Genomic DNA, 23,983 nt, shown 5'->3' with positions numbered 1-23,983 from the left:
CCACTAAGTACTCATACATAAACTTTTCTCTACAGCAAATTAATTAAATGTTTCAGGACAGAATAATTTAGTGTTAATCTGTGGCCCTTTCTATCCCCCACTTAACCTCTCGTGATTTTTATCTTCGGGAGTTCATGTAGGGTTACCATATCTTTTGGGGAGTATGAATGACTTATCCCACTAATGTTAGATTTGCTAACTTCATGACCCATTTATTCAAGAACTGCTACGTGCAATTTAATTAAACTTTTGCAGCTCATTTATAACATCTTCCTTATTCTATACCTCTAGGATGGTAGAGGTAGCTTGTATATTTGAAGTTAAATGCACAAAAATGAATAAAAATGTAAAAAAAAAAAAAAATCATACAACTGAAAAAAAAAAATCTATCCTAATTCTAGCATTTCTTCGTTGATTTTATGAAACCTCCTATATGTGACAGTCCAAGTAGCTCAGTTTGTAGAGCAGCTGGCTATGGACTGGAAGGTCCGGGGGTCGATCCCAAGGGGTGACGGGATTTTTCTCGTTGCCAAACTTTCAGAATGGCCCTGAGGTTCACTCAGCCTTCTATAAAATTGAGTACCGGGTCTTTCCCGGGGGTTAAAGGCGGTCAGAGCGTGGTGCTGATCACACCACCTCATTCTAGTGCTGAGGCCATGGAAAGCATGGAAATGGAGGAATCTGTTATCGAGAGAATTGAAAGACGAACTCTACAATGATATGGGCACGTCAATAGAATTGACTGTGAAAGATTTCCTAAGACTTTCCTCTATTGCTCACCTTCTGGAAGAAGAAGGTGTGGACGGCCGAGAGCATCATGGAAGTCTTGTGTAGTCCAAATGATGAAGCAACATAATCTGAAGGAAGGGGACTGACAAGACAGTGAAGTGTGGAAGATGGGAATACAGGGTAACTGCTGACAAGTGGAAATACCCTCAAAAGTAAAAGTAAGTAATGATTTTAAAATTTCGTAATATATAAACATGTGTCCAATTTTCACTGGTTGTGGAAATACAAATGGTGTGTTACATATAACAAGCCTTACAATTTGCAAGGAGGAAAGACAAATTAATTACTATAATTATTGCTTATTGACATGATATCGACAATATCCTGATTTTCCATTCCTAATAAATTTATAGGTTAGTGAATAAAGTTTATTCTTTAGGTAGGTTTTGGTGTTGAAGCCAAAGAGACGAAGGCGAGTACTGACAGAGGAGAAGTTGGATGAGATTGGTGCTGCATTAGGAGCTGATTACTGAAAGAGAAGTCCACGGAATAACTGGCTCAACATGTGAAAATGCCATATGAAGAAAACGTTATAACAATGAGTTAAACATATATACACATACACACCAGTTACGAATAAGTTAAGGGCAGGTAAGCTGAGCCACCAGCGTAGCTCAGTCGGCTAAGGCACTTGCTTGCTGAATCAGAGTTGCATTCGGGTGTGGGTTTGATTCCAGCTTGGGTTGATTACCTAGTAGGGTTTTTCCGACATTTTTCCCAACTGTAAGGCGAATGTCAGGTATCTATGGCGAATTCTCGGCCTCATCTTGCCAAATATCATCTTGCTATTACCGACGCTAAATAACCTAGTAGTTGATACAGCATCGTTAAATAACCAAATAAAAGGCTGACAAAGGTTGGACACATGGTAGAATGGACAACTCAAGAGTCTATCTGACAATCCTGGAGGGCAAAGGAACCAAGACAAGCCGAAACTAGATGAATGATGGAGTAAAGGACGCAATGAAGAAGCTTGAATGCTATAATTGGATATCAACAACCCAGAATCGTACTGGTAAGAAAACTTCTATAAAGACGGAAAATCGTTGAAGATGCCAAGGTTCTCTAGAAGACTGTAGCACCGCCAAGGGAGGAGAAGAGTTATTAAATACGAATATAACATGAGCCATAAGATTGTTTTATTTATGTAATGTACGAAAAATTTTTAATATCTAGCAATTGACACAAACTCCATCGGCTAAGGGGTATTTCTGTACTTCTTAATGCCAGTCCAAATCCTGGATAAAGGAGAAACATGAATGGCTGGCTATTTTGTCTTGAGGGTTGCACTGATGTAGAATAAGTGAACCACTCAAGCTCTAGAAGTGCATTAGTTGACAGACCATCTGTCAATGTAACCAGCAAATCCTATCCCATTTTGGAAAGGGTGAGGGTGAGTACGTAGCACCCGAAAGTGGACTCCTCTCAGCCAAGATATGGTAACCCTGATATCAGAGTCCCTGACTCTCCTGGTTGGGAGTTGGAGTGTGGGGTTAATACCCCTACCTCTGTAAAAAAAATCTTATTGTTGAGAAGCTCAAGGGAGTCTTAGGTCAAACTTCAAGGACTGTGAAGAAGAAGAAGAAGAAGAAGAAGAAGAAGAAGAAGAAGAAATGACGCATGTAACACTCACAAGATTTCTTAAAAATGATCTTATTGTCACATTTTACTTTACTTTACTTCAAAGTAGTCTTTATATTGACTCAATCTGAATAACTTTATTGAGTTTTCACTAAAAAGTGACTGCCAAAGACAAGGTATACTGTACCATACAAAACAAGAACGGTACAGGAAACATGAATAATATAAAAATTATATAAAATAGTAAAGTTAAAAGATATGCACATAATAATCTTACAGAACAGATCACTTCTCAAGATTTTATAACTTCAAATGTAATTAGGTATTTAAAAAATCTTAAAGTGTTTAAATTTTTTATTGTGGTACCAGTAGTTACTGTAATTGTATTTCTTGCACGATAGTGTTTTTTGTTGTATTTACAGTTATTGTTGTTAGGCCTTGAAAGTTAGAGTTCCCACAAAGAAACTTGGTACTAGGGAAAGCATTTTTCAAAACTTAAAATTACTGAAATAGACCCATTACAGTACACTTATTGTTATTTAGTTACCATTACAATATATTTTTGTGAAGGCTTTGGAATAATATTGCTCTAAATTTTCAATACAAAATATATTATTGTATAGGCTTAATTGCAATAAAAATATGGTCCTGCGAAAAATTTTGTACAGTACAAGTTTATGAAATGCATTATAAAATCCCGAAAATTGAAAAACTCGCTCTGCTCGTTTTTCAAACTTTTCCTCGATTTTGTAGAAAGGACTTCCCAACCTTGTATCGTAATATACTGTCTATTCCATATTTACACAGTAATTTCCTTTAGTTATATATATCACAGTACCAGTAGTGTGGTTGTATGCAAATGCATATTCACTGGTTCGTGACAAGTGCCAATTTGCTGTGTATTGATTGGACCTTATTACGATAACGATTGGACTTTACAACATAGGTGTGTCCAATTGACCATTGTCCGTGCAAATAAGAAGAAGCGTTTCGTGTATAGGCTTATAATGTGTGTGCGTGTTGATTATCGATGTCATTCCGGCAGGTGTTCAGACGTGTAGAAGTTACAAAATAAGTTGTGAAAACGCTTGAAGATGAGGTGGTGGAAGAGTAAAATTCCTCATCATTTGCCATTTTCGCAAGGTTATGTTCCATTTTGATTATCTAAAATAACTAACGTAAAGTAGGTACATTTTTTCATTTTACCAGTTTAACAGAGTGATTTGCAAGTTTGCATTAATGATTATCTTGCATAACCTATATTTTTACGTAGGCCATACTAATATAACAATGTTCTTGGATGTTTTTTATTTGAATAAATACCTATATTAAGTTATTTAGATTATAAATTTGTAGTGCAAACCAAATTAAAAAATCATAGGCCTATAGTGGTCCAGAATAGGAATTGGTTTTAAGTGGTTTGTTGTAGACGTCACACAGGTAGCAGAAATACAAGTAGCTAACAGCTATGCAAATAGTCTATAAAAGTTTCCATGTATTAATTAGCTGCATATTGAATTAACCAACTCGTTGGAATTAATAGACCATTAAATGTTAGGTTAGAAAGCTGAATCCGCGACGGTGACATATGCCGTTTTTATAGTTTCATATTCATATCGTTTTGTACAATATTTCATTCACTAACACAGTATAACACTCGGTATTATTAGGCCTACTCACTATGGTGATTCTCCATAAAAACTACACTGAAAAAGACATGATTATTTTTTGCGCCGGCTTCTATGAGATTAACTATGTAGTGAAAAAAAAAACGTGGTTTTAGTTAGCAGCTACAAATACTTTCAACATAAAAATAGTTTGAACTTACCTGTAGCCTATATTTATTTGTAGACCCCCCTCCCCCCACTGGTTACCAATAATTCGTCCTGGATCGTTCGCATGTTATGTTGGTAATTAGGGGAGGGGGGAAGGAAAATGTGCCTCCTTTGGTGGTTCTGAAGAACTTCCCTTCCTCCTCTACTAATTACCAACATAATATTGGACAGTCCAGGTCGAATTACTATAGAAATGGTCCATTTCCCTAGTATTGCATCCTGGACCTCTAGAGTGTTTATGTTGGTAACAAGTGAGAGAGGCAATAATAGTGCATTAGGATGTAGGCCTACAGGTAAATCCAACTGATTATTATATTGGAAGTATTAGTGACTACTAACTAAAACCACGTGTTTATCACTATGGTTTGCAGAGCCATCATTTTACCTGGGCCCGCATTCAGCAATGCCTTGGCCACAGCCACACATCACTTGTCTTGGCCACAGGCACATATCGCTCACCTGCTGACACTCCATCTCCCCTATGATCAGCTGTCAGCAGACTGAGGGTACACATTCTTATGCATCAAGATCAGTGGCATATGCTGAACCTGGAGTATGGGTGTTCTGTTAAAAATATATAGGCTGATATAGTCGCACGAGTTTAGTAGAAATTTCAAATTCATTAACTACTCGTGCTACATGAGTAAATAAACCATCTGCTGTTCTATCAGCACTAAAACTACAAAGCTCAAGAATCTTTCATAGACATAGCGGAGAACTGTAGATAGTTGGGATTTGTTCTCAATATCAGAAGTTTCATCAAGTATTATAGCTATAAATGAAACTTGAGTTAATTTCATTTTTTATTTCTTCTTTTTCTACATCAGTAATAGCTTTATGGTATCATTTTGAATCAATGGAGAAGTTCCTGGAAACACTGTGGAAGAATTTAGATGGTTTTCTAAAAGTAAACCATATTTTTTTAACACATTAAAAAGTTCTAAAAAAATTCCTTTGTTCAAAGAACTATCTGATTCGTCATGTCCCCGTAGAGGGGGCTCTGGTTAGCTAGAAGACAAATAGCGTCAATGATTCGTATTAATATAGCTCTATTTTTCTTTACCCCTTCGTTGTATTTATTGATATAAGTTCTTTGTTGATCATCAAGTAAAGTATCAATTCACTTGAATAACTTCAAGGGAAAAATTGTTCCGGGGCCGGGTATCAATCTTGGGATCTTTCGCATAGCACACGAATGCTCTATTGACTGAGCTACCCCAGGAACCATACACGACACCGTCACAATTCTTCCCTTTATATCCACACAACTCATCCCCATTTAAGGTCCCATTGTATGCCAAGCAGGAGAAAAGCTCTGCAAGACGAATCTGCAGAGTAGAAGTCACAAAAGAAGCGACTGGCATCATAGCTGGTTGGTCCAATGAGTAGTCAGGATACAAAAGAAAGGACGTGTGGGAGAGGGAATACAATATGCTATGTGAACTGTTGCCCATTCACTTGTTAGCTTGGTAGCGAGAAAGAAAGGGAGCAGGCTCTCTCCTCTCCCTAGTGACATCATGTGTCAGTTTGCTTTACAGAATCCATGGACAGATTATAACAGCAGTGACTGAGGATTTTTCAAGGGAGATTACAGTGAATCTAAGGGTATGTTTAACTCCAACTGTGAACTCACCAGTCCACTGGACAGTACTACTGTAACAAATATAATTACATATGACTGTATACAATCTGACTTAAATTTTAAGTAATGTTTTAAAATGACTAATGGTTATACTGTAGGTATCTCACTCATTTATTCCTTGATGTGCTTTTTTGGCTAGTGTACATTAGTATTGATTGGTAATGTAGTGTATGGGAGTGATTAATTCAAGGTGATTGTCAATGGAGCAGTCTTAATTTATTTTTATTATGTCTCAGCTATGAATATTTCTGTAAATAGGTATCATTTCGAAAGTTTGATTTATTTTTGTCTATAGATCAGGAGGAGTGAATCCCAGACAAGTTATGTGACGGTTAAAAAATTAACTTGAGATGAAGTTTATGTCTTTGTCGGAGAAGTGGTACATTCTCTTAGTAGGAACGAACCTTACAAAGTAAGGCGATCATATTAGTCAGAGTCGAAGCCGGGACCAAATGGAAAACTACCGCAAGAACTCCCTCTCGGTAATTTTGCTTATCAGGTACAAATATTATTCTACGCAAGCCCATAACTGCTTTTTGCTTCCTTTAAGCTTCTGCACTAACAGGATCATCAATATATGAGCCATAAAAATCTTAGGTTTTTTTTATTGTAAAACTGATTCAACAGTGTCATGTTATATTGATAAATACAAAAGTAGCATATCTAACATGATAAAAATTTTACTAGTGACTCATTTTTGTAATTGGGTTTATTTGATGATATGCGAGAAATGTTGTTATGTGAGATACGTCCTTTTTATTATGTTCATTTATAAATTGTTATTTTGAATATGTCTTGCCAATTGTCAAAAATAAGTATAATTTGTGAACAGTTGCAGGGTCATTCCATGAAAATGCGACATTTTCACAAAAAAGAAAAATCTCACTAATCTCTGCTTGTTATATGTCATTTTTTTCGTTATGATCCGAATTTTTTTAATCTGACAACACTGATTGTGTAACAACATGTATGTGGGAGAAAAAGCACAAAGAAGTCTGTGGTTTAAGAGCGCAAAATTATCTATTAGAATGGAATAAAAATTATAGCTATGAAATATGAACAACTGGAATCAAAAAATCTCTCCATTGGCTTGCTCAGGAAACGACCACATCAAAATCCTCACAAAGATGTGCCACTAAACTGCTTAAAGTAAAAGCCCATAAAATTACAGTGGTCTACAATTTGCTACTTCTGGTTACACGAATACCATCTGATTTTGTAACTGTGAGTGTGAGAGTGTTTCTGATAGCAGAGTGAATCATGAATTAATCATATTTTCGGATGAAGCATGGTCGAATTACATAGCCACGTCATTCCACAAAATAACCAGTACTGGTACTGAAATGCAGAAAAAATCTGGCTTGTGAAGTTCCATTATATGATAAAGGGTTGGTGTGTGGTGTAATTTTAATGCAGACAGAATATTGGGGCCTACTTTTTATTAAGAAATTATTAATACTGCACGATATCAAGCAGAAATACTAAGACTTTCAATGCCAGCAGTCATTCTTTCAGCAGGATTCTACTGCTGCACACACTGCTTACGAATCACTGGATCTTATTTCAGAGATTTCTGAGGATAGAGTTATTAGCACTGGTTCATGACGCAAAGTTGGTCACACACTGCGGTCTTCTGGGTTGATTTCCAGTTAATGGGGAACACAATGGGCCATTTGTACTTAAGTGCTTCAGTAGCAGTCTACACCCTTATTTAGGAAGAAGAAGAACTGGGTTGTGACCCCCTTGTAGTCCCGATCTCACTTCGTATGATTTTTATTTGTGAAGGAACTTAAAAAGACCAAGTATATAGAATAACTCTCACACAATACAGTAGGTGAATTAAAAGAAAATATCAGTTGGGAAATTATTTTAATCACACCTAAGGAAAATCATTTTCAACAATTCTGTAATACAGGTTCATGCTCATTATTACCAGTTTTAAATAATTTATGCTTTCAGTAATGCACTATTATTAGTGGCAATGTTGGCTCCCTTTTCTCGGCTGCAATGTGAGATACAGTGCAGGCATGAAATGGAGTCTGACAGGCTTGAATGCTACTAACCTCTCTGTATAATAATTAATAAATTTACTTTGAAAATGTTATAATTATGGTGGATGTTTGCTTCATTTTACATAGTGACTAGGTTACAATATCTCTTCAGTGAGATGCTTAAAAACCAGTTTAATACTTTTTGATATGTGAATCATAGATGAAAAAACAAAAGATTGTTGAAGTAAATTGAAAAAGATACATAAAAGTTCCAGACATATGTTCAACATTGTATGTCATAATAGTTTAGAAACAAAATGTCTAAATACAATATTAATCTGTAGTTTTAATACCTTTCTTCTAACTCCCTTGTCACATGCACTTTCCATTGCAGGGCCTTTTGTCCCAGGATGTGCTGATTTGATGACAGAATATTCTCGTGATGGATGTTTTGTAAGATTCTACTACCCAACCTCCTTAGACCATATCAAGGTAGTTAGTTAATGCATGGATAACAATAGTTCAGTTAATGGTGCACAGTTAGTAACAATAATGCAGTGCACTTGGTTACATAACATACAACAAATGTAATTTGTGATTTGTACTGACATTGCTCTTCAGGGTGAATACGTATGTCTTTTTCAACAGATTTTTTTTCCATATTCATTCAGTGTTTACAATATGTCTTTTTCACAGTTTTATTTTTTTGTTTAACCCACGAAGTTACTGTTGGTACTGAAGAAGAACCATAAGATTACTACCATTGCAAGTAGGTAGGGGTTAGCGTAATTTCTAAGGGTGAATTCGAGAATAGTTAATATTTTTCATACCAGATATTTAAACATTACTTCTGTATTTACCGAAATATATAACATGCAGTTTTTTCTGAATCCTCGAATCCAAAAATCTGGGGTTTTCTTAAAATCACAGATTAAGGAATATTGTTATGCTCGCTCAAAGTCAATGTTTTTACATTGAATAGTATATAGTTGGGCTGCAGAGGAAAAGCGTAATACTTGTAAGTGAATAAAGAAAATTCTTAGGATGTTTCTTCAAAGTCGTCTTAGATTCAATGTCAACTTACATTTGGGTAAATATGGTATAATTTTATTTATATGTATATTCTTCTTCTGCTTTTGTTTCTGGCTTACAGCTTGTGTTTTAAAATTAATAGTCTTGAAATTTATGCACATTTTCAAAAATATTTTTCACGAAATAGCAAAAAATGTACACATGATCTTTAAATTGTTTTGTTAATGACCTGAATACAAAACTATTGTACTTCATGCTTATATCATTTGAATTAGAATGAAGAGTGCAACAAATTTATGAAATGAAATATAGGATGCCCCACTTAAAAGGAAAACTAACTTACACTTATTACTACATATTTCTTTAACACCCTGTATAATTCCCAACTTTTCCAAATGGTAGGTAGGCTTTGGTGAATTCTATAACGTAAATACATAACTATTTTTAGATTACACTAAAATATGCTAATTATGGGAATGTCCCAAAGGTTATGAGACAGTCTGTATATATGCATATTATGGACAACAAAAAATGTGTATAGTGAAATAATGTCGCTTTAGAGTGAACACAGAACAGTGTGTGTTAACCTTCACCTACATGTAGGTACGATTTGAATACCATTTTTATCTCATGGTATAATATAGTTTTACTTTCTAAATTAATAGTTTATATTGCAAATGAGGGAGTCGGAAGCAAAGAGATAAAAGTGACATTTCTTAAAAATGATTTAAATGCATCCAAGGTAAGCTAAAACGTAACAAATTTTAGTGACAAAGGATATATCTTTCAACGACATCATACATTAAAATTTAAAATTGGAACTTTACGAAAGCTTAATCATTTTCAATCACATTTTGTCTAAAGTAACTGAAGTGCACTTATACTTCTTTGCTTCTGACCCCTCAGATGTATTTATTTTATATTTTCACATATTTATTTACCCATCTGTCGAGGACTTTCATAATGTCAGAGTTCCACTTAGCCCATTTTGAGCTTTTGGACCTTATAAATAGGTGAACACATGATGTGAGATTAATGCAGTTTTGTTAAAAAAAATTGTTTATTTAACGACGCTCACAACTGCAGAGGTTATATCAGCGTTGCCGGTGTGCCAGAATGTTTGTCCCGCAGGAGTTCTTTTACATGTCACTAAATCTAGTGACATGAGCCTGTCTCATTTAAGCACACTTAAATGCCATTGACCCGGGCCAGGATCGAACCCTCAAACTCGGGCACAGAAGGCCAGTGCTATATCAACTCTGCCACCCAGGGCGACTGCAGTTTTGTTAATTGGTTAATTAATTAGTCTGTGTTTATTTTTTATCTGCTTGTTTACTTAATCATTTACACGTAATTTATATATTCCTTTATTTATTTATCTTGATTTACTTATTTACTCATTTATTTTCATTCATATGCAGGTTCTGTCATCACAACATAATACCCACATCTTGAAGTTCTGTTAAATAGCAACATATATTATGAATAAAATGTCGAAACATCCATTATGGATGTTCTTTCTGCATGGGAGTTGGCTGGTCAATAACAACCCCTTCTCTGGTAAAGTAATTTGATGTAACTTACACATGCTCCAGACTTGCCACAATGAAGGAGCATAGTGTGTGTTTGGGTTGTGCTACTCATTCTGTTTGTACATAATATTCTTAATATATATAATAAATGATAAACAATATTCTATTACTTGTTGCATGTTTAATTAACAATAAATGCTATGAAACAAATACAGGGAGTTCCAGGAAAGTTAATGGTGTTTCTGTCAGCCAACCAGCAATTCCCCACTTCTCCCGCTGCTTGCATCTGCGAACTCACAACTCTTCACCAGACTAAAACTTACGCACTGTGTTACAATAATAACATATGGTACTCCTCTTGCACATAGTGGCTGCTGGTAGTGTTGCCTATCTTGTCAATACAAAACCCATGTCACATCATTCACAGAACCTGCTCCATTAAACCTATGCAACTTTTTTACCAGCGTTGGTGTATATATGAAGCCTCCAATTCCAAAACTGTCTACATCCATTCTTAACAATTTTCAGGAAACGCCACAAACTGATAACTTTTTTCTTCATTGTTTGCAGTGTTCGTCATATTTGAAGCTTATTTATGGAAGGAAAGAGGGAATTTAGGCACAACATTCATTAGAAAATTGCTAGAGACATTTAGGTAGATGATGAAACCGCCATTATCTCAATTTTAAAAAAAATCGATTTAGACAGTTTTGGAATTGGACGCTTCAATTATATATATATATATATATATATATATATATAAAATATGTCAGATTATTTTATTGTATGAGAAATGTGAAGGACAGTTTTTTTTCTGAAAAATTAATATTTTGGACTTGTCCGGTTTTTGTTATTAACCCTTCAATTGATTGTTTAATTGTTTAAGGTGTAAGGTCATTACCAATCTTAACTCTATTTTAGTTACTTAACATTATAAAATACATTTATAGAACCTATATGTTAGGTCTACATATATATGTTTTCAGTATAAGTCTAATGAAACCATTCATACCTAGGAAAACATGAAGCATTGCTGACATCACTCATATTTAACATATGTAACTGAAGTAATGTTGTATTATTTTTATTCTCTAAGTTAAATGTTCTGTATGACTGACTGAAGTTGAGAAATGCTTTAGTTCAGCCTTTATCAAGTCAACAGAACACTTATTTCTTAAGCTGGCCACTTAAACTTCAAGGGCCGTATTCATAGACATTCTTAGCGCAGGCTTCCGGTGGATGATCAGCAAACTAACGTTTTTCGTATTCATAAACCAGTGTTATCGATAAGATATGATATGAATCCTGTACAAGTAACCAGTCGATAGCCCGGGCTAGTTTAGCACGCTCGTAGTGCGGTCTAGCGCAATGTCTATGAATAGCACCCCAAAGCATTGTAAAAAATAAATCTCTACAAATCGGTCTGGTAGACTCCATATTGAAAATAATTATATTGTGAAGAAAAAAAAAAAACATAGATAGTCCTAAAATTACGGAAGACGTAATTTAAAGTAAGAACACGTAAGAATAGGGAATAACATACTATTTGACAACCCTAGATATAACTCACGAAATCTCCAAATACACAAAATTAACAATGGATAATTTTCCAAATACTCATAATATTCACTATGCATATATGTGGAAAGAACGTTGGTAAAGGCTTGTAGTCGAACTGTATGGTAGCCTTCACTGGTGTTATACTTGACAACGAAACAAAATTACCATGCATGTTTGAGTCCCACTCATGCCTTGATTTATTTTTTTATTATAAGTTTTTATTTAGTTTCACGTGAAATTCTCCATTGCTGTGGAGTAATGTCTGATCGTGAAACGGGCGGGCCTGGGTTCAAATCCAGGTTGGGACAAGGTACCTGATTGAGGTTTTTCTGGTTTTTATCATTACAAATTACTTGTACTATATATACCGAGCAGGCATTACCAACTACTGGATGTGGTCAGCTTGATATAACTTACTCATATTGAATAGTAATACTCATTAGTTTGAAAGAAAACATTTCTGTCAATTGCTTATAAATTGTTTATGATCTTAATTCAGCTGGAATAAATACTTTGATATTGTATTCTGATAAAATATTAGCGGAGGCACAGCCTTCCTTGGACTTCGAAGGTATTCGTCATATTACTCGACTCAAGTATTACTTGAAGCAATACTATTTTTAATCATACGTTGTTATGTAATATTGTGCTCTATTGCTTTTTTTGCACCATATACTGTCACAACACAGAAACAAAAGTTTAAGTCCACAAAAATGTGTGAAATTTACTTCACAACTGTATAGTGTGGCAGGCTATTAGAATATCAGTGTCAGTCGTATTTTCTTTCCATCGGTTTACATAGTCTTAATAAGTGTAGATATCAATGTCATTAAATCCGTAGATATTATTTTTCTCGCGGTATATGGCATTCAAATCATTCTAACATTTCTGATACCGGTACTACTATCCCTTGCTTAACTGCAAATGAGCATATACGCTACTTAGGTGTACATTTTTTTATGTTTCGTATATTCTATTCCCTAATGGTTTCAAATATAAATCATTTTACCTTTTAGATTTGTTTTCCAAATTATGTATAATACACTTTGTCTAACCTAGCAACCTTTTTATGAAGGAAGCTTAATTAATTAATAGACTAACATTGCATTTATCACTTATAATAAGATACTTATTATCCTACATGCATGCATTTGTATTCTCTTATGATATGTAAAAAACTATAATCCTAACATGGTGCAATAGGGTTTCTGTGTATCTATAAATAATAACAATAATAATAATAATAATAATAATAATAATAATAATAATAATAATAATAATTTATTTAATTATTATTATTTATTGTGCTGTACAACAGCCAGAGGCCAATAACAGTTCAGCACAAAGCATAATTACAATATGACAAAATTGATAATGACAAAATAATTAAAAAAAAAGTGCAAAAAATAATTATTACCCATAAATACAATTACAAATGACGATGAATGGACAAATAACTAAGAATACTATGAGAATAATAGTGATGATACAATGATAAAAGTATTATGCCCGAAAGAATACATAAATGATAAATCATTGCCAAGAGCAAACTAAGTCTATACATTGAAGGGATCGAATTCGCAGCCATGCATGTTGGCATTTTTAATGCATCTGGAGACTGGTAAAAGAAATTTCTATTATAGAAAAGTTTGTGGGCTCTAATATCTTTCGTTGGAATACGTAAGGTAATATTGTTAATAATAATAATAATAATAATAATACATTATTTTAGTCAGTGACGAATTCTTTGAGACAAATTTTAATGAGAGTTGTTTATTTGAATGTTTTAATATTATTTAATGTTTATTATTTTTTAACATTTACTGTATATTGTATATATTAACTGTCCCTATTCTACCATATAATTAATTAAGTTTATATGTAATTAAGGTGACTCGTAATTACTTAAGTTGACAATAGTTGAGTCTAATAGAAATACTGTACTTGCAAGTTAGGTTTACTTTTGCTGAGATATGCTGATAGTAGGCATTATTTATAGCATTTAGTCTTTCTTTATAGTCTTAGGTTTATTGAATTTGTTTAGCCTATTTATAGTTAGAATTAATTTTACGTTTAATTTATCTATGTTATTTTATTGCTATAATTGTTATAATGTTATCGTATATTATATTATATTTCTGCCACTGGGTGTATACCCAATTACAGTGTTAGGTTAAATACATACATACATACATACATACATGGCTAAATAAATTGATGATGATGATGATAATAATAATAATAATAATAATAATAATAATAATGATATATCATATGCGGAGACTAAGAGGAAGGCAGAAAATAGGAAAGATTGGAGAATGCTGGGTTTACAGTGAAAGACCTGCCCTTGGGCAGAAAACTATGAATGAATGACTACTGATACCTACTTATAGATGCATGACAAACCTGTAACCTACACATACTGTGTAGAATATTGTACAAAGATATAGCCTACTTGTCTCACTTTTTGTAATTATGAAGTATGAACATAATATAATATGTTAATATATCAACAAGAGCTTCAGGCAAAGAATGGAGTAAAATCATAAAATGTATCCCAGATTCCCTAAGATGTGTAGCCATTGCAGAATTCCGCCTCCTCACCAGCCATAACTGTCTACCTCATTACCTGTATCGCATTGGTATAATACCAAGCCCACTATGCATGCTGTGTGATCAACTGGAAAGAAACCATCTAATGTCCTGTCCTGCTTTAACAAAAAAGACACTAATTAGTAGATACTGGGAAAATAGAAGTAGAAGGAATGTATGACAATTTTGTTATGTTCATGCCATAATAATAATAATAATAATAATAATAATAATAATAATAATAATAATATAGAAAAATACTGGACTGCAAGATGGCTGATGGCTTCATTGCCATGATACCAGAGCATTGGCTACCAACCAATCATAATAATATAATATGTTAATATTGATAATTTATTACTTCGGAACATAAAGTAAAGTACCGTATATATTATGCTTTCACATGTTAATTAATTAGGTTACCTTGTTGACTAATTTCGGCCTGGGGACCATCTTCAGAACTGTGTGATCTTTGTGCCTTCTGATTCCGTTTCCTATGGGGGATGCATTTGTGTAGTGTAGTGTGGAGTCAGATAGTGTGTGTGTTCTGAAATTGAGTCGTGTGTTGAGGATTCGATGTGGCTGTGTTTTTGTGTGTCTGTATATTTCGTATTGTTCTAGTGTGTTCAGTTTCTGGTTTTTGGTAGATAGTGTGTGTGTTCTGAAATTGAGTCATGTGTTGAGGATTTGATGTGGGTGTGTTTTTGTGTGTCTTTTTATTTCGTATTGTTCTAGTGTATTCAGTTTCTAGTTTTTTGGTTGGATATGTAGTATTTCCATGTCTGTGTCTATGTTTCTGTAGGTGTGATTGGCGTTTGTGATATGTTCTGCGTATGTGGAAGTGTTTTGTGATTTGGTTATGGCTGTGATGTGTTCTTTGTAACGTGTTTGAAATGATCTGCCTGTCTGTCTTATGTAGAAGTTGTTGCAGCTATTGCATGTGAGTTTGTATACACCTATGAGATTGTATTTGTTTGTGTTGTTTGTGTGTTGAGATACTTTTGTAGCATATTTTGTGTACAGTATTGTATGCGATGTTGTAATTTAATTTCGTGAATGAGGATGCAATCTTGTATGTGTTGTTTTGTTTTCGTATGTTAGTGTGTTTTATTCCTATGTTTTTTTTGTAATTATGTTTTGTATTTTTTATTATGTTGTCTATTAGGTTAGGGTTGTACCCATTTTCTTGTGCTATGTATTTGATTATGTTTAACTCTTCTTTGTATTACTGTGATGTACCGAAGTACATATGATATGATATTTCCATGCAGGAATTCTGTATTATCATATAGTGAAAAATGGGTAGAACAGAGAAAAATTCTCTCTAGCACTGAGACTTGAACCTGGGTTTTCAGCTCTATGTGCTGACGCTTTATCCACTAAGCCAGCCCTTAAGGAGAACAGAGAGATAGAACTTAAACTGAGAAGGATTCAATCCGGCATCGGAACTAGAATCCGGTGTGGCTTAGTGGATAAAACATCAGCATGTAGAGCTTAAAACCCGGGTTCGAGTCCCGGTGCCTGAGAGAATTTTTCTCCATTCTACCCATTCTTCTTTGTAGTCTTGTTGACTCATTGGTATGTTGAGTAGTCTATGTACCATTGCTCGAAATGCAGCATGTTTGTGTTGTGTTGGGTGATCGGATGTGTTGTGTATGTGCGTTGTTGTTGTGGTGTTAAAGTTGTGTAATCAAGATGGATAATTTATTAATTTTAAATGGTCGAGAAAAAGATGAGAAAATGATTGGAAATTTGTCTAGAAGTAAATGTTGTTTACTCATCGAACCAGGTGGTGATTTATTATTTCCTGTTTACAGAAACATTCATCTCGATGGATTCCTTGGGTTGCACATGATAAATATTTGGAAGGGTTTTCCCGTGTCCTGCAAATATGGACATTTGTGTTGAAGTTTTTTTTCTGGTTACTAGCAGGTAAGCCCATTAAGATTGGTTAGTTTAAGTATAATACTGAATAATATTGGTATTGCTTCTGTTAAGAATTAATCTTTGCTTTAGCATATATTAAATTTAATTCTATGATTGACGCCTTTTAATGTTGTGTTTATTTTAATTCGTAAATTATTTAGGCAACTGCTACATTCCAGTAGTGTGGAATGCAGATGTTCGGAAAGAAGGAGCAAAACTACCAGTTGTTATATTGTCCCATGGTCTTGGGGCTTCTCGTTTCTTATATTCTTCAATATGTGTGGAACTTGCATCTCATGGCTTCCTGGTTGCTGCAGTTGAACATAGGTATATAATGATTACAGTTACATTTTACTCTAAGATTTGATAAATTTCTTAATTTAAAAATACGAATTATAGACTAATATCTAACTAAATACTGTATGTTGTATTGTATCTAAAAATAAATAATGTTAGTTCGTGATTTTTATAACATTACAACTTTATAATAAATTTATAACCAGAGAATTAAATATTCATAACACACAGATTTCAACAGCTAAATCAGTTTATTTCTTTCTGTATCATAATACAGATATTAAATATATGCAGTGTTAAATTGAGACATGCTGTATCTCCAAGAAGAAAATTGCAGTTCATATGAGGGAAGTGTCAAATGTCATTAGCAACTCCGCAAAACATAACATGCCTTTGAATAATTTCAAAGGAAAAATTGTTCCAGGGCCGGGTATCGAACCCGGGACCTTTGGTTAAACGTACCAATTCTCTACCAACTGAGCTACCCGGGAACTCTACCAGACACCGATCCAATTTTTCCCTCTGTATCCACAGACCTCAAAGTGGGCTGACAATCGTCAAGCAACCAACATTGAGTGCACACTAACTCTGTGTGACTTAAATTGTGGTTTTTGGTTGACGAACAGTGACGGGTATTATGCAAATCAAGCTTTCAGGTATAACTCCCTGTAAAGTTGATTTGAATAATTTCGAAGGAAAAATTGTTCTGGGGCCGGGTATCGAACCCAGGACCTTTGGTTAAATGTACTAATGCTCTACCAGCTAAGCTACCCAGAAACTTTGATTTGCTGTTTTCTGTCGTCACTCATGACATGTCAATTTAATGAAAACATAAACTAAAACCTTCGGTACACCGATTGTACTTTATCACAATGAATAATTGTAGTAATTATTATTATTTATATATTACTCGTTATGTCGTAATAATATTTGATTTGGCTTGGAGGATGAGGGGAGTATGTTACACTAAACTCGGCATGCTCAACATTAATCGCGTTGCTGCGTATGTTGTATCCTAAATAATGCAAATCGTATATATCAATATTCAGCAGTAATGATGATGGTAAATCATACTCTTTTCCTCGAATAACGCTACTGATTGTCTTAAGGCAAGACAAGCTAGGAACTAGACTAGTTTAATAATGATGATGATAATAATAATAATAATAATAATTAATATTAAAATGGATTTGAGGGAGGTTGGATATGATGGTAGGGACTGGATTAATCTTGCTCAGGATAGGGACCGATTGCAGGCTTATGTCAGGGCGACAATGAATCTCCGGGTTTCTTAAAAGCCATAAGTGTGAATAATAATAATAATAATAATAATAATAATAATAATAATAATAATAATAATAATGTCTGAAAGTAGAAGACACCGGTAGTTCACTTCCAGCAATTATAACAAATTAGAGGGAACGAAATCTGAAGGAAAAATACGGAACTGAAAACAACTTGCCAAAGTAAATGAATCAGATGAACAATGTAGTTTGGAAGCAACATTTTTTATTCAACAAATTCAGACTTTCGGGAAACAAAATTGTAATTTCCATTAAATAACCTGAAAATCTGCATACTGATATTTAACAAGTCATCGATAAATCTCAAATAAGACTGTAATATGCTTGTTATGTTTATAGTCTTCGTACTCGATCAGTAATGCAGAATTAATCAAAGAATTTTTACGATACACAATGTTTAGTAATGGAACTATTCGTCATTTAATAGGACTGCGAGGTGAACCTAGCTGCAGAAATTGTCATGGCGCTCAGAGACCCACTCTCGATTGTGCTATGCGCCAGCTTGTATATAATCTCGTAAGCAACGATCCCTTGTGCACGATGGAGCAGAGTTCCTTGCCCTCTATGCACTCTATCCATTTAAGTGAGTGCTGACGACCACTGCTTTAGGGCTTCATGTGGCTACGTGACAATTCACAAAGGGAAAAACACTAGAGGAGGGGGATTCGATCTGGTGCTGTGGATTGAACTTCGGCATAGCTCAGTGGTTAGAGCACTTGGTACTTAGAACCAAGGACCCGGGTTCGATTCTCGGCGCCAGAGCGAATTTTTCTCCTCTAATAACCACTTCACAAGGAAGCTATTTACTCTCACAATGAAATAAGTAATATCAGTACTATATCACATTATAATCATGTTTAGAAGAATTTATTTCCATTCTAATTTTGATTATGTTTATTAATTTCACAGGGACAAGTCAGCCTCTGCTTCATTCTATTACAAATCTAAAGAGAGGCAAGCCAGTTCTACACCTTCGTGGGTAAATTTTAAAGTAGTATGTTTTGGTTCTGGGCACTTCCCAGAGCGGAGCAAACAGGTAAGTTGCAACAACAAATGACTTTATTTTTTTATCATTAAAGGGGAGAAGGGGGACATATTTGAACAGGGGACACATTAGAACAGATTGAATTTCTCACCTCAACACATAATTTTCATTAACTTGCCGGTATTGACAGCAGAACCCAGCCCTTTTGATGTACTGGCTGCTATTTTCATGCCATTTAATTTATTGGTGTGAACTCAGTGAGTGCACTTGTGTTGAAGTGCTTAGAGAGCAGAATTTATTTTTCGAACTTCGTAAGGATATTCTGACAACATGAATGTTTCAGAGGTGAGTTTCATTATTTAATATTAGCACCTAATGAATTCATTTTTCAAAAATTATTGTAGATCTCTAATATTTACTTCTTCCTTTTAATGAATAGTCTTTTGATAGGTCATGTGGTGTACATTTGAACAATTCCTTGAGAGAGCATTTGAACAATGTTCAAAACTGCTCCACAACATTAATTTAACAATACTGTGAAAAACGTTTTAAAAGTTTAATACAGTAAAATCCCTCGTATCCAGCACCCAGATAACCAGCAATACCAAAACAACAGCACTTTTGGCTAGGCCAAAAAAAAAAGTCATTGATGCGAAAGGGAAGAGTCAGATGAAGATGTGAGTGATTTTCATGGATCACATATGCCGCATACTGTTTAATCTTTACTTTGTTCACACGTGAAAACATAGACAGAAAACTCCGTTATGTCCCTGGAGATCGGTAAGCTGTCACTTGGGCCTTGCAAACAATTCGCAGAGACGATATCTTTAAATTTACCACTTGAAATCACCTGTTCGAAAGGGTGTTGGACGAGTCTAAATAGGAAAGTGTGAAATTCTCTGTTCCTACAGCGTGTAAAAGTTTCATTCGAGTGATAGAAAGTGTATATAAACAAGAAGACATTAGAGATATGTTAAAGAGGTTCAAATCATCGAGCGCTACTTCATATTCATAGTTGCGATGTTGACTACATTGCTCTTCACGTCACATGGCCGCTATTTAAAATTGTCATAAGAAGGTTACAAAAACGTTTAGTATTTTTTATGCTGTTATGCATTACAATACATTATGAACTGATGAATGTACGTTACCGTATTCAGTATTAAAAATAAACATTGTACGTATTTCAAAACTTTATTTTTAAGTATCTATATGAAAATTACTAAATTTCAACATGGAAAAAAATGTTTGTGCAGTACAGTACATCTTTACATAACCTATAAACGTATTTTTCCAATTATCCGCAAAATCAGTTATCCGGCACTGGCTTTGTCCCACAGTTGCTGGATGTGAGGAATTCTACTGTATAACGAATTTATTGATGATATATTTATTTTTAGTGCATAAAATTGTTCAGACGTACATAATGAAAAGGACAAGCATGAATTATCCAATGAAGTTATTCAGGAAGCAGCAACGTCTGACAATCAGTCAATCTTCTTAATGTATCCACCTGTTTGCTGACAACATAAAGTCCACTATAGTCCACTGTAGTCTTTTCAGTTCTTTTTTTTCATGAGAAATGAGGGGTATTTTGATCGGCAAGGTCGACAATGAAGGAAAACTTTTATTAAGAGCTGAAGCTTCAAAGTATGACATGTCTCACAACTCATTATTTTACCAAATGAAGGAGTTTAAGAAGATGATGACATAGGTGGAAAATATGGTTTGCGATACACGATCCAACAGGTGTTCAGTGAAGAGCAGGAGTCCGAATTAGTTAATTATATTACTAGATGTACTAAATAAATTATGGCATGACTTACACAAATATACGTCAATTAGCATATGATTATGCTCGTCCTTTAGCTTGTAAATGTATTGAAGCAGAATTGCTGGAATTGACTGCTTTAGGGCTTCATGAAGCTATGTGACAACTCAGAATGAGAAAACCTGAGAACACCAGTCTTGCGAGAGCTATATTTACAATGTCAGGTTTATGTGAAACTCTATAAGAAATAGTAGCCATAGAAAGAAATGACACTGAGGAAATTTTTTTTTTCTGATGTTGTTGTTGTTGTTTTCTAATGCCAGGCGTTTGACAATAAAGTCATTTGACCTCTTGCACTCCAATATTTTTCAAAGATATTATCATGACCAGCCACTGAAGCACAGACTTTGAGGTGTTCCGAATCCATTTCTTGGTTTGAGTTGCACAATGGACAGTTAGGGAACTGATATATTCCAATTCTATGCAGGTGTTTGGCCAAACAATCATGGCCTGTTGCCAATCTAAATGCAGCTACAGACGATTTTCGTGGTAAATCGGGAATTAACTGTGGATTTTGATGCAGAGAGTTCCATTTTTTCCCTTGGGATTGTGTTATCAAATTTTGTTTGTTGAAGTCTAAGTATGTAGATTTAATAAATCTTTTTACAGAGTAATACGTAGATTTAGTAACAGGTTTGTAAGTAGCAGTGCTGCCCTTCTTTGCTAAAGCATCCGCATTCTCGTTTCCCAGGATTCCACAATGGGATGGTATCCATAGGAATACAATGATATTAATTGAGAGAGCATTTTAGTTATTTCTGCTGTTTGAGATGAAGGTGTGTGTTTAGAGACTATTGATAGAATAGCTGCTTTGGAGTCTGACAATATAACTGCATTCCTAAATTTACTGATGTGGCATAGAAGATTCCTGAGACTTTCACTTATTGCAATGATTTCTCCATCAAAACTTGTTGTTCCATACCCAAGAGATCTATAAAGTGAGAAGAGACAGCACATAACACCTGCACCGGCACCTTGTTCTCTGGAGATCAAGGATCCGTCAGTGTATAAATGAAGCCAGTTTTGTGGAGGATATCTAACATTAATTGTCTCTAAAGACAATTGTTTTAGTATTTCAGTGTTTACTTCTGATTTCAGTATTTCTTCTGTTAAATTTAGATTATTTTCTATATTTAATAGAGTTAAAGGGTTTGGTTTAATTTGTAGGTTTTCTTTTAAATTCGGGATATTGATTTTCTGTTTTAATTCTTGAACAATGGATATGAAACTTTTTTGAGTTTTCAATCTACAGAGAGGACTGTATGAATGCCAATTGTTTCCTGGTAATCTGATAAGTTTTTCATATTGAATCAGTGCTTTTTCTTCTATTGTCATTTTGATGCTGTTAATATTAGTGAGGAATCTCATAGAATCTATTGGAGTTGTTTTGATTCCACCAGTAATGAGTCTGAGAGCTTGGTTTTGAACATATTCTATTTCGTTTATGAAAGGTGAAGTAATTAAAATTTCTCCGCAGTATGTCAGCACTGGCTGTATAAACATTTTGTATGTAGTGTTCAAAGTATTCCTAGAGCATCCCCATTTCTTTCCTGCTAGTCTTTTTAGAAGGGAGAATCTTTTACGAGCTTTTTCAGAAATGTATTTCAAATGGTTGCTCCATGTTAACTTACTATCGAAAATAACTCCAAGATATTTGGATTCATAAGTCCTAGGAAGGTGTTGGCCATTGCATTGGATATTGAATTCTCTTTCTTTTTTACCAAGTGAAAATATTTGGTAGTTACTTTTGCTTAAGTTGAGTGTCATCAAATTTGATGTATTCCATTAATGTAGTTGATTTAGAGCTTTAAGAGCAGAATTTTGAATTTTGTCTCTATGTCTGTAAGATCCAGAAGTCCACAAAACTATATCATCTGCAAATAGTGCTGTTTTCATGTTTGATTCCTCTAGGAGGGAGGGTAAGTCATTTATATAAATATTGAATAAAGTTGTGCTGAGGACAGCGCCCTGAGGTAGACTTCGATATGTTTGTCTGTAACTAGAAAGTGAGTTATTGAATTTAGTGGCAACAAATACAAAGGAAACTATAAGTTCTCTAAGTTGGACAAGTGGAAGAGGTAGTTGGACAATGTCAGATTTATGCAGAGGTTTCTCAACAAACGTGGAACTTTTCACATCCTAAAGCTGAAGACGCAGTAAGACGGAGAAAAATGATATTGTCATGAAATTCACACAACCGGAGAATTAGGAGAAAGTGCTCGCACTATGAAACACTTTGATATGGACTTCAGTAGTTTTTAAGAAAAAATAATGTAACCATAGAGTGCTCTTTACATGACATTCTTAGTTATTTCTTTAATAGGTGATTTGGATGTTGTTCAAAAGTGTCTCATTCCTGTTTAAAAGTATCCTATACATGGGACAGTTTTGAACAATGTGCAAGAGTTTGTTCTGACTTAGTTTACAATTCAGATATATATGTAATTTCTGCAAATATAAATTTCTGAGGTGTTATTAAGCAATGTCTGATAATTCTATACAATTTTTGAAGTTCAGAAAATTGATAATGAATGTGAATAAAAAATGTAAACAGAAAAACTGTTAAAATATGCCTCCTAAAGACGAAGACCATTGTTGTCGTTGCAAGAAGAATAAAGAAGGTAAACTTGCGAATTCTAAATGAGGCAGTAGAGCAAGTGAGCAGCTTCAAATACTTGGGGTGTACTGTAAGCAGTAACATGAGCTGCTGCCAGGAAGTCAAAAGGAGGATAGCAGTGGCAGAGGAAGCATTTACCGGTAATAGAGAAAGGAGCATCTTCTGCGGACCTCTGGAAAAGAAACTAAGAAAGAGATTAGTGAAGTGCTTTGTGTGGAATGTGGCATTGTATGGAGCAGAAACATGGATATTAGGACGAAATGAAGAGAAACGAATAGAAGCATTTGAAATGTGGATATGGAGAAGAATGGAGCATGTGAAATGAACAGACAGAATAAGAAATGAAGTTGTGTTGGAGAGAGTGGGTGAAAGAATGATGCTAAAACTGACCAGAAAGAGAAAAAGGAATTGGTTGGGTCACTGGCTGAGAGGAAACTGCCTACTGAAGGATGCACTGGAAGGAATGGTG

The 23,983-nt window shown here is 34.5% G+C and overlaps 1 protein-coding gene across 5 annotated transcripts in view; it reads left to right on the top strand.

Annotated features, from left to right (window-relative positions):
- The first annotated feature begins 3,217 nt into the window (after positions 1 to 3,217).
- Positions 3,218 to 23,983, top strand: part of LOC138690929 (platelet-activating factor acetylhydrolase-like) — a 43,134-nt gene continuing 22,368 nt past the window's right edge. The window contains exons 1-6 of one of the 5 annotated variants that reach the window (XM_069812492.1): positions 3,223 to 3,513; positions 6,143 to 6,346; positions 8,233 to 8,330; positions 16,372 to 16,486; positions 16,642 to 16,807; positions 18,991 to 19,117. In XM_069812492.1, coding sequence (XP_069668593.1) covers positions 8,262 to 8,330; positions 16,372 to 16,486; positions 16,642 to 16,807; positions 18,991 to 19,117 — 477 coding nt within the window. In that variant the 5' untranslated portion in view covers positions 3,223 to 3,513; positions 6,143 to 6,346; positions 8,233 to 8,261. Of the gene's footprint in view, positions 3,514 to 3,607; positions 5,811 to 6,142; positions 6,347 to 8,232; positions 8,331 to 10,291; positions 10,431 to 16,371; positions 16,487 to 16,641; positions 16,808 to 18,990; positions 19,118 to 23,983 lie in introns of those variants that run through there. The other 4 variants (XR_011329715.1, XM_069812491.1, XM_069812493.1 and 1 more) reach the window with 4 other exon arrangements.

Source organism: Periplaneta americana, chromosome 16 (genome assembly GCF_040183065.1).
Source record: "Periplaneta americana isolate PAMFEO1 chromosome 16, P.americana_PAMFEO1_priV1, whole genome shotgun sequence".
Taxonomy (NCBI): Eukaryota; Metazoa; Arthropoda; class Insecta; order Blattodea; family Blattidae; genus Periplaneta; species Periplaneta americana.
This window is presented reverse-complemented; position numbering and strand designations above follow the sequence as displayed.